This window comes from Schistocerca piceifrons, chromosome X, assembly GCF_021461385.2.
Source record: "Schistocerca piceifrons isolate TAMUIC-IGC-003096 chromosome X, iqSchPice1.1, whole genome shotgun sequence".
Classification (NCBI taxonomy): Eukaryota; Metazoa; Arthropoda; class Insecta; order Orthoptera; family Acrididae; genus Schistocerca; species Schistocerca piceifrons.
The window spans coordinates 235,387,561-235,399,926 of record NC_060149.1 but is presented as its reverse complement, the minus strand read 5'-3'; the positions used below and the strand labels follow the sequence as shown (position 1 = coordinate 235,399,926).

At 38.5% G+C, this 12,366-nt stretch overlaps 1 protein-coding gene across 1 annotated transcript in view; it reads right to left on the bottom strand.

Moving 5' to 3' along the window:
* LOC124722283 (serine/threonine-protein kinase NIM1) overlaps nt 1–12,366 on the bottom strand; it is a 498,280-nt gene that overhangs the window by 233,196 nt on the left and 252,718 nt on the right. The window contains exon 4 of the mRNA XM_047247469.1: nt 1,137–1,206. Within this exon, the coding sequence (XP_047103425.1) occupies nt 1,137–1,206 (70 nt within the window). The remainder of the gene's footprint in view (nt 1–1,136; nt 1,207–12,366) is intronic.

The following is a 12,366-nucleotide window of genomic DNA, read 5'->3' as shown; positions in this document are numbered from 1 at the left end:
TTTAGGAAATTGGAAAGTTCTACGGTTTAATAGAATAAGAAACAGTAGTTTAAAGTGTAGAAGTCTCGTTGACGAAAAGGTAGTTTGATACGTATCATGGTCACAGGTGGAGAATGATGCTCGAAGAATGATGGCGTGTAGTAATTCACGGAACCGTCTGTGCATCCAGAACTGGAGACAGTTCGTGTTAAGCCGGATCAAAATATCCGCCAAGATATCGCCAGTGACCTCAATGATGCTCGTAAGGAACGTACGTAACAGTGTTAGATCTTCGCCACACTCCATTTGATGGAACGGTAAATATGATTGCTCCTCTTTTGCTGAACTACACTGCTAGTGCAACGATTTTTCTTGCACATATGGACTCGTATGGACAAGAGTGAACTGTATGATTGTCGTTGTGAATTCAGTCTGAACACCAGGTTTGATGCAGCTCTCTACACTGGTTTATTCCATGTGAACCTCTTCATTTCTACGTAACTACTGCAACATACAAAGATTTGAACCTTATTACTATAGGCTAGACGTGGAATTTCTATGCAATTTTTACCCCATACACTTCCCTCCACTACAGAATCGACAATTCCTCTAAGTTTCAGGAATCGTCCCATCAACCGTCCCCTCCTCATAGTCATGTAGTGCCACTTCATTAGTTATCCTACCTACCCATCGTATCTTCAGCATTACGCTGGAGCATCACATTTAGAAATCTATTTTCTTACTGCCTCAACTGTTTCATCAAATCATTGTCTTCATTTGAATGTACTGTGCTCTCCATTGGCGCCTTCTGTATTCTTTTTGACAAGACTTCAAGCTCCTGTATTCTCTTTGACCAGACCTCAACATGACAAAGTTACAGACATTTTAGCAGATCAGATCTAACGATTACAGCCCCTCCGATGTCATTTCAACACAGTTTTCCGCGGAGAAAATTTCCTGGGGAAATGCCCTTTACACAGAGAAGTGTAAAAGTTAGGACACGAAGTTTAATTATGCAGACGTTCCTCTCAAATTGCGTAGCATAGCGCTCTGACATACTCAGAGGTTGTGGACGCACCGCAATATAAAAAGTGTTGTTAGTAAAGTGCAATAAAGCGGTTAGTGTTCTCAGTTAGGGCAGGGCCACAGCGACGCACCTGAGGCGACCTGGTTGGGTAGTCCAGGCAGCCGCGCTGACGGCATTGTCTACGCCTCCATGCTGACAACCTGCAACACACAAGTAGCATTGAAATTGCACACATGAACCTAGGAACTTTGGCTTTAATCGTCTCGTCATTGATTAAAATCAAATGTTTCTTCTAGTGTTTCAAGATAACTCCAGTGAGTACCTTGTACATTATAGAGACGAGGCTAATACGTTTATTGTTTTCTGATCTTACCTGTCTCCGTTCTTGTAATATAGTAAAAGTAAATCACTGTCTCAGAATTTGATAAAACGTTCCCACAAAGCTATTCCTCAAGATGATTGCTCTATGGGTACTAGCAACTGCACGGCGTGAATGTCTGGATCGGTCATTGAAATAACTGAGTATTACCACGGTTGGTTCCGTTGATCGTAACTAGAATTGCACACGTATCTAAAGTGGATGTCCAGCTGAGGGAGACAATGCGAATAATCTCGGGAACACTCAGGGTCACCCCCTGTGCATGGCTTCCTGTACTAGCGAACATAGAGTCACCAGAAATCAGGCGATCACAGCTAGCCCTAAAAACCTACAGGAAAATTATAGACAACCCGGACCTCCCTATCCACCAAGATGTGACACCGACAAACAGGCTTAAATCCAGATCACCTTTTTGGAAAATCGGTGAAGAACTACAAGCCTTCGAGCCGAGAACGGCCTGGAACGAAGCATGGTCGGCAAGTGAATTTAAGAACAAAAATTTAGTACACGATCCAAACAAGACGATTTATGGCTTCAACCTGCCAAGAAGAGTGTGGACAGCTCTAAACCGGGTCAGAACGAGTCTTGGGAGATGTAAACACCTAATGAACAAGTGGGGCATGGCCGACGGTGGTGTATGCGAGTGCGGTGAAATACAGACAATGGACAATCTACTCGTGTGCAAAGTGTATGGCTATGGTGGTGAACTCATGGACATACATAGACTCAGTGACTCAGCCATAGAGTGGCTCAAAAACATATCTAATATAGTGTAGAATTATATTTTTTTCTTTTTTAGTACATAGTGAAAAGAATATTGTAAATTATGCCTCTGTGATGCCGAACGAGTAAGTAAGCATTTACATTATCTCGTCTCAGATTTTAGTAGTCTCTTTCTGCAGCCAACGTGCTGTAATACTGATATAAAATGATAAATGCAGAAAATAATAGTCATGCGAATTCAGTAAACGATATCTCAGAAGATAGCTGAAAGCTGTGTACCCGTACCTATTTTATTTATTGATTATTTACGTTTTTATAGTTCTTTTAGCAAAAGTTTGTCAGAACATACTATCCTCCACAATAGCACGGCAACTGAATGCAGCATGAATAACTCATTTTTTAACATACTTGTGTAGTTATTTAATGACTATTTTAATATTTTCCCAAGAGCTTTATTTATATATGATTAGAACTGATATTAAAAATCGAGGTGATTTAATAGCGGTCAGTTGCACGTGTTAGCTGGACACACTTTTCGAAAGTGTACCCAAGACGCTTCTAACAAGCAGACTTGATTGATTATGCAATATTTAACGACATTTTGATGCCATTTAACATAACTGCATTTGCGCAATAATAGTAGCTTATTTATTTATGAACAAACTTTTATTTAAATTTAGTATAAAAGTAAGTGTGTCAGGAAGGTTACAACATTTATTTAATTAGTGTTATAATATACTAGTTTAGGATGGAATGTGGTCAAAATCATGTCTGTAGATGCATTTTTTGTAATAACTATCTTCAGCCAGTGGGTAAGTAGGCAGTGGGGGAACACTGCTGGAGCTAGGTGGAAAAAATTTTTGAGCGGTGTGCTCAAGGGATCGATTCTGGAAACTTCTAGTTTAGTACTGGGAGAAGGCAGACATGCCTGACAGGACAGAACGTGTAAGATTCGTTGGTGCGGGTGACTGAGCGGTGAATGGCTGCTAGAATACTTTAACTTTTGAAAGGACTCAAACTTTCATAAGGTCTGAATGTGCTCCAGTGAAAACTTTATTTCTACCGCTTGCATTATGGAATTAAGAATAGACAGAATACAACTTTTTAAACATTATCTCTCGTGTATTACTGTACAAATCGTCGTGCTGAGTTCTGAATTATTTTGCGCTGACGAATATTTCGTGTATTGTGGACTTAGTTTTTTGTACGTCTCGAATGGCTATTTAGTTTGGGGATTTTGCTACTATTCTCGTAACGCTTTCAAAGCAGCTTTATTGTATTCTATAAAAATCTATTTCTGTCTGTGTTATGACCGGTTATCATTTGACCACATTCCGTTCATTCGAGATTTACGTTCTTGAATAAACATTATTCAACAGAATTCTCTCATATCGTCTACATCAATTACATACACTAGAACAGGACCATTTTTATTAATTATTCATTTAACTTTTATTTAATATTTCTATTTGTTTTATTGATCCGCAATTCTACCCAATGCATAGACTATTTGCCTACAGTCTCACAGCTACAGACGTGTGCTGCTCGAACCTGGGACATTATCGAATTATTGTTTTTAAACAGAGCTGTGCATAGCCTAATTATCTAAGGTACGAGCAACATCAGGTAAAGCTGGAGTTGGTTCGCTCGCATGGAATGCTGGTTATAAGGTTACTACTCAGTGGAATATGCACAAAGTAACGTTGTAATTGGAGTTTTCACTTACAGGGCATAAATCTAATCCCGTCAGAGCTGCAACTGCAATTCTAAGACTTTACAACATTGTGTGATAAGGGTTCCAAATCTATTGCATGAAAGGCAGTTTGCATGGGGACTCCGAGCGTGTGGGATATATCAAAAGCCGTGAGTATTTCCTAACAGAAGTAGGCCAGTTTGTCTTTTAAACAGAATGAGGTAGTGTTGGTAGGAACGATATTAGTGGGGCAGACAATCTGAAATCAGTGAAGAAAGATAATGTGGCTGATTCAGTGGCATCGTTAAGGGAAGTCCTGAGAAACTTGAAATTTAGGTAGGGGCTCATTGAAAACGCAGCTAGTCACTAAAGTTGAGAAAGTAGAGGCAACTGCAGAAAGTGTAAAACAGGCAAGTGTAGAACGTGTTAAAGATGGAGTCGGAAACATAAAATCGAATTTTGAAGGTGTATGGTTCAAAATTAGAGGCCGTAAGGACTGATGTGGTAACTTTTCTGGGGAGGTTGGCCTGATTAATCCGAGATTCGATTTAGTGCAAAAATATTTTGGGGGCAGGTCGGAAAAGATACAGGGCGAGCTGGGCAGCGATGTCATTAATTGCGTGCAGAGGCAAAATGCACTTGAGGAAGTGGCCAATAAAGCTATCTACAAATTTTCGAGTAGAGTGTGGGAACTTGAGAAGAGGTAATTAAAAAAGACAACGTTTTGAATCAGGAAAGAATAATGAAACTTTCCAGTGGAAACAGCAGATTAAAGATGTATGGGGTAGAATTAAATTATCTAGCAGCAAATCAGGCTACTATTGCATTACATTTTCCCTAGGTTAATTTAGGAATGAAAGTGTTCTACAAATGATGGAAAATAATAACCAGTTGATTTCATTGCTGCATGTACAGATGTTTCATGAGAGGAATGTCGGAAGCGGCTACAATTAAGTTTGTAAAGCTGCATACTGAGGACGACGCACAGTCATGGACAAATTTAATAAAGTTTTGAGAGTTGTTCCCTGAATAAATTATGGAGTGAAACGAAACAAACACGACTTCAGAATGAGTTCCTAAACGGACCAAGTTTGAAAGAAGGAAGTGGATTGATGTGCAATGTTTGGGTCCATGAACTAAGTTGATGCACATAAGTCGTACGCTGGAAATGTTAATTGAATTCAATACTCTCAATTGACGCTTATCCGATTACTTTCTGTAGCGTCTTGTGCACAGTACGACAAATTCCATTGATGAGTTCTTCGATTTTATTGAAAAATTAGAACAGGCGTTGAAATTCAAGCCACATAATGGGAACAGTGGACACGGAAATGGGTATTAGAGTGGGAACCACAATAATCATCAAAATAACCATCGTGATCATAACCAAAATAACTGTCAGCGATGAATTTCGTTAGGTATCGGCGGAGGTGGATGAGATATTGTTAAAGGGAGGTAAATGTGATGTTTTAAGTGCTGAAGTTGCGAAGGTTGAAGTGACTGATTTAGATATCTTGGTTGAAGGAATTTTTGCATTTATTTCTATTGATTGAAGTGAACCGATGGCTCTCGATGAAATCGTGAATTCTGAGTGGCTGTTGATGGCTTAATGTGAAAATAACGGGTTAGGTGGTATGTAAAGGCATATGAGACATCTGAGAGGAGAGAAAATATTACAGAGGCAGAGGTAGATCCGAATTTGGTAGAATTTGAGTGTACTGTGAATTCTGATGTAGTGGTTGCATGAGCGGAAATTTGTGTGATGTATCGGTGAAGGTTGATGGAGTTATTGATGGTGATTTTATAACTCACCGAAGTATGTGAAAGAAGTTTTAAGTAATGAAGCTTATGGGATATCGTCGGATGTTAGAGGAGTTAATTGTAATAAACTTTGTAGTGTTTGACGGAAATAAGTGAGGTTTTGTGTAAGGGAGATGCAGTTGTAAGTTGTATGATTAATTGTGAGGAGCTTGCAGTTATTTCGGGGGAAGGGAACAGTATATTAGATGCTAAAGAGGATAGAGAAACACGGGTTTTGAGTGTGATTTTAATCCTACAGATGATTTAGAGGTATTTCGGGAGAATATGAAAATGAGTAACGGGAAACTATTGATTTACAAGATGATGATAATACTGAATGGCACATTAAAGAAGAAAGTGACTGCTCAATTAATGACTGGAGATGGAATGGAAAAATATTCATTACAAGCTCGGTGGTCGGCACAGGAGAAATTTTAAAGTGACAAGAGGTCTTGATGGGAGGAAAGATGAAATCAGGGCCAATATGAGTTTAATGAATTGTTTGTGGGTGATAATGAGATTGTGGGTTGGTCTGATGATATCTGTACCATAAATATGGAGGAAAAAAGCAAGAGACGTTGAAAATAATCTTTTGAGGTAGCAGTGTTTAGAGAAGGGTAAAACTGAAAATGTGTAGTCTATAAGTACTATGATCGATGTTGATAACGAAAGTATGTCTGAGTTGCTCATATTTAAAAGTTGTGTTCAAGCGATAGTCGAAAATTTTGATGTAAACGTACAAGTCCTTTTGTGAACGAGGAGACAGGCCTCGAATTTTAGCGGCTCAAAAAACTTAAAAAGTGAGATTCAAAAGATACATTGGTGAGATAAATGTTGTAAGGGGCAACGGTGTTAGTGTTGCACCTTGCAAAAGAAGAACCTGGCGTGTGTATTAATATAAGCATGTATATAAGTGTATTTTCTTGTGCAGTTTTTAAGAAATTTGGAGGTTATTTGTACTTTGGATAAGGAATAATTTGTGAATTTAAACTAAATGAAGTAAATTATGGAGGCACAACTTCATACAAGGAGTGAGCTAACAATGTATGCATAAATCATGGTGCGCGGAGGTTGTCAGGACATAAATGATTTCATGAATTTATGAAAGAGAGAAACAATTTCTACTGCACTTAAGATTTGGGTGGAAATTTCAAAGGTTTATTTAAATATTATATTCCTAATATTATGGGTATATTTCTAATGTGGTGTTTGTAATTTAATTATAATTATTGTCCGTAATCTGATGTGTGGAGCTCATTAAACAATTTAATTGCTTGTGAGAGTAAAGCATAAAGTTATGTGCAAAGAATAATGCAATATTTTGGGGGTGTATTTGGTTATGTTAATTCTAAAATATATTCTACTTTGCAAAAATCTTGAACATGTCTCCATGAATATTAGACGAATTTATAATGCAGTAATCTACCGAGTTAAAAATCAACGTTAAGTAGAATAATGCTGCTCGGAGTAGTTTCTGATTAAATGTGGTAGGAAACATGAGAATGAATGAAATGTTTATTGGCTTATGGTGTCGAAAAAAGTTCATGGCATGAAAGACATTTTCTTGTGGGAATACGGACAGAATACTTGAACTGTCGAGCTGAGTGAAATGTATTTTGCCAAAGCCATAAATCAATTTTTGCTTTGCTATCCTGTTTTTGAATGTATCGGTACTACAGGCAAGAGCGTTCAGTGTGTGAACTGTTAGGATTGGGGAATTCTTATTACTGGTAACCTCACTGCAGTCGTATTTGGACCGCTATCGTCCTTCAGCACTGACAGTGGCTGCGAATTGACGAATATTTTGGGGCAGTAAGTGACGCATAGAGCCTTGAATTTCTGCAGAGGCTGCTGGACTGCAAACGGTCTAAATTTCGACGCCAGAACAACGATTGTGTGCCATGTTAACAATAGTAATAGTGAGCCGCTACGGTGAAATGGTGAAAGCACAATAATGCTACCAAATGAGAGCAACAGTGCTAAGAACTTTTGCTGAAAGTGGAGCTGACTCGAAAATTTATTGTAATTTGTGTGCTTTCTGTTTAGTTTGGTATTTATTTAATACCCGTGATTATATAATTTTTATTAGCGTTGGAAACCAGTTTATGCTGATAATATACGCTTGAATTCGAACTTCCATAGGATAATATTACGCAAGGTGTAATTAACAAATTAGAGTTAAAGTAAATTAAAGTCCATATGTCTGAATTAGTTGTTTGTTTTAGACCTGTGAAAGACTCATGACCAGTTTCGCAACTTAAAGGTGCATTTCTATATAAAAGAATTACAATCTTGGTGTAACAAAAATTCATATGATTTATTTGAAAAGAACCTTAAAAACTTTTTGACCACAAATGCTATTCTGTATTGGTACTGCTGAAAGCTGTTGTCTTACATAAAGTTTAAAAATTTTGTTACAAATCCAGTATATGATACCAATGATCGTCAATTATCATATACGTTTCTTACAAGTGCGCTTTATGCCTGATGAGGATTATTATGTTCCAAGGTGCAGCTATAAACGAGTGATCCTCAACGATTGTTATCGGACTAAATGGTTGTTAAACACCGATGGTGGGCGCCCTAAAAAAAATCCGTAAGCTGAGGAAATGTGGATGTGGAAATTTTTACAATGAAAGAAGGCGGTCAGTCAAGAACCAAGAGTCGTTTATTAAAGCGATTCAGATAATTGGTCAAATGATCCGCTGTTCTTGGGATCAGTATTTGTAGGGTACGAATGAAAATGTAGATCATCAATAAGCGGAAGGAGTGCACACTACGGTTCGCAACGCGTACGGTTAGTTTAACAGCAATGCGTGTACAAAATTCGATAATGACCTCCTTCAGCTGGATCACATCGGCCCTTGGAGAATCTGATGGATCCCTATAGCAGAAATAGACCGTGGTTAGGGTGGATATAGATCCAGATATGCATCTAACGTGGTGACAAAGTGCCGTCGGAAGAACAAGATGATGATGGTTGGGCGAAAGCTCATTTACCGGAAATGTCATGCGCATCGAGTGAAGATGCCCCAAAATTGTGATGTAGTGGATCTGCTATAGTGGTTGGTATCATGGCAGCAAGCGTGCTGTACGTCCGCGGGCCGAGTGCATCCCTGCCTTGTTGATGGGTCACTGACCTGGATTAAGACGGTTGTGGGCACATGGATTACGGAGGAAGTGCCGGACATGCGAAGAACGAACTGAACTGTAATCTTGTGGTCATTTCGTGAACAACTGGACCTTGGGGATCGTATTACAGCAGGTGTATAAAGTGCAAATATATTGTCAAAGTTTGCTACTTTACCTTAATGACTATTTCTAACACCATACAGTGGATGCTAAATTAAAATGATTCACAAATATCAGAAAGATATTAATATAGTTATATATAATCCTAGATCGGAGTTTCTCTCCTGTCTTATAATGTATTAGATCAATTGAGCCTGTAATACTGACGATTAAATGAAATATTAAAATTAATAAACATTTTTTGTGAAACAGTAATAACTGAAGTCGTTAAAGTATCCAAAGGGCCATACTCTTTCTGCGGCTGCAAAACCCACATGGGAGTAAAACTTCATAATATGACCAACTGACAGAGCTTAGATACTCTAAATTAACGAGGAGCCACAACGTCTCATTTCCGTTTGATTGTTCGAAGTATGCTCGGGCACAGGTTTTACGGATTCCATGTTTTGAATTTCTCCAATACATTTAACATGATCCTCTTGCTCTCCTTAAACAGAATTCCCAGATTATTTTCTGAACTTGTTAAAGTATATCCAGTTTTTTGTAAATGCGCCGTTATGGCTGACTCAGACTTGGTCAGTGGTTGCCTCACCTAAAGAGTAGTTTATGAGAATATACTTAGCACAGCAAGAAGGTTCAATTTCAAGTTTTTAAATCTTGGTAAATCGTTGGTTAGAATAACATGAATATCCATCCCTACAGAGCACTCTCTGATAGTGTATGTTATGGCATAACCTGGGAGGTACATGCGGTTTCACACACCAAAACAAAGACACACACACTATTGTTCTGACACGAAATTAGTGAATTATTTTTACTACGTCATGTATTTTATTTATTATATTGTGTAATTACGGTAACTTTGATGCTACTTAATGAGGGTAATAGCAAGCAAATTAGCCACATTAAGTGAAGGTGTGTAACGTTACACATACTTAGGCGTGCAATTCGGCCGCCTCGAACTGGTATGAGGTGAATGAATTTGTTGTGCGGCCGAACGCTGGCTGGTGGCCCCAGGGCGTGGCAGATCCAGGACAAGCGACTGTTGCTTATCACCACAGGTACGAAGACGGGCAGTGCTTGGCCAGAAACCGGTGAAATCCAGAACGTTGAATTTGCACGGTGGTTGCTCGCTTAGCCGAAGAACAGACGATGCACCAGAAATGTCGAAGTGTAAGACAGTCTGAAATATGGCTACTTACAGCTCTTACAAATTCTATAATAAATCACAGTTAAATAATACAGCAATCTGTGTCATGACAGTTGAACATCCCATGGTCCACCGTTCGAAAAATAATGCGAACAATTGTGAATTGGTAAGTCTAGTGCGGTTGCATACTTTCGAGAATGCAGATTATCGTCACATTGAGAAAAGTTTGCAGCCTGGAACGTAACGTGATTCGCAATTGGCAAATGTTACCCTCTCATGTGGACATTAAAATGTGTTTCTTTCAATGCTTTATTCGTTATTTCTCTTCATTTCGTTACAAATGTTTTCACAGAGTTTGTGTCCTTCGATCACTCGTTTTTCATGCGGGTCCTCTGAGTCATTGAAAGTTTGATTATAACCACGCTGTATGTATCTCTTTTACAAATTTAGTTATGGCCTTTATAATATTTGCAACGACTGTGGCTTAAGACATTTACTCTGCCCCTCCGTACATTATAGGCAATGGATATTTACTTCCACAAGAAGAATAAAAGTATTTCATATACAGGTTCCATTTATTATATAGTGAAGAGGCTGATGACTACTGCTCGCGTTCACCATTCGCCCTTAGGTATACCTCTTAGAATGCTTGTTCTGTTTTGCGGAGTTCACTGATTCAATCATAATGTTACAGGTTTTCTACTCTTTTTTATTGTCCTAATAATATTGTAATGTAAACAATAATGATTATATAATGCTCGTTGTACATTTCATTACTACTGTACTACTCGTGCTTTCAACATTGTTATTTTATGGAATTGCATGGAGGTTCTTTAATTTTTAATTTTTTAATTTTTTTTTTATTTTTGGTTTATTTTTTTGTCGTTCAAATGATATGTAATCAGATTTCATTGACATTTGTATTCCTGTCGTAGTGTTCTTAGGTCATCATTAGCTACCACCTGACTGCCCTCAGACAGTCCACTCATATATCACACGCCATTATACAGCTTCAGAAATGCAAATTTGCATCATCTTCTTGGTATATAGTACTGATTACATTTGACCGTATCTACACCAGCATATTGATCTGTTTTTTACTTACATTATGTACGATCTATTATTTTCGAAACTTTTTGAACACTTTGGTGACTAATAGCACTGACAATTACACACCAGCGGCACCTACTTGAAACACGCACACACAACTTTTTACAGCTTTGGCTTTAACTAGTACTTTTTTTAATTTTATTACACGTTTGATACCCGAATATTTGTTAATCAGTAATGTAAGATGCTCAAAAAATGTAAATTACTATTGTAATGCCAAAACATTATACATCGTAATAGCCATGCGATTAGTACCATATGGCGGACTTGTTTGGTTAAGGCGTAAGTGAGCACGTTCTTGCAGTTTGCACCTACATCCATAAGAAATTTTGTGTCATATATTCGGTATGCGTTAATTTTCATTCGATTGTACTGGTGTATATACTATTATTTGATGTTATCACCTGTTTCTCAGGTAAACCCATTTTACTGTAGATCTTTTGAAAATGGCGTAATGCCAAAACACGTAAGGTGTAACGAAGTCAGTAAAAACTGTGGTCAGCACAAAAGTATTATTACAGTACAACTAAATGACAGCGACATCTCACAAAGCATTTTAGTAACATATCCTGGATACGAGCACTGGGACAGGACTGACTTCCGAGCCGGTCCCTCACGTGTTCTATAGGGCACAGGTCTGGGGATCTTGATGGCCACAAAGCTAATTTATAGAGACAAATACCATTTGTCAATGAGCACTGTCCTGTTGGCAAACGGCACCACGGTATTTCGAGTGAGAGCTAACACATGAGGACGTAGGATGACCATGACATACCGCTGTTACGTCAGATCTCCGTCAGAGCTCCGTCAGTCACTACCAACTGTGACTTGAAGTCATACCCGATGGCTACGCACACCTCGACGCTAGGAGTAACATCACTATGCCTCTCCAGAACTCTGACAGGATGGAATTTTCCACTGGTCACCTTGATATTCCCCAACGATGGTGACCGGAGGTAGAGCAGAAAACGATTCATCGCTGAATACAATAAGACCTCATTCGTCAGCATTACATGCTTCCCCGTCAAGGCATCACTCCAGACCCATCCTTTCACGTTGTGCTGTTAACAGCTTACACATGGGACAGTAATTCCTTATTCGAAATGCAACTATTCGTCGATCAAAGGTGCTGGATAACAAAATTTTTCAGGGAGTCCATTACTACTTCTGTGATGGCAAGCGTTGATGTGAAGGGGTTACGATGTGCTTAGTGCACAATACGGTGAACATATTTTTCTCAAATGTGCTCGACC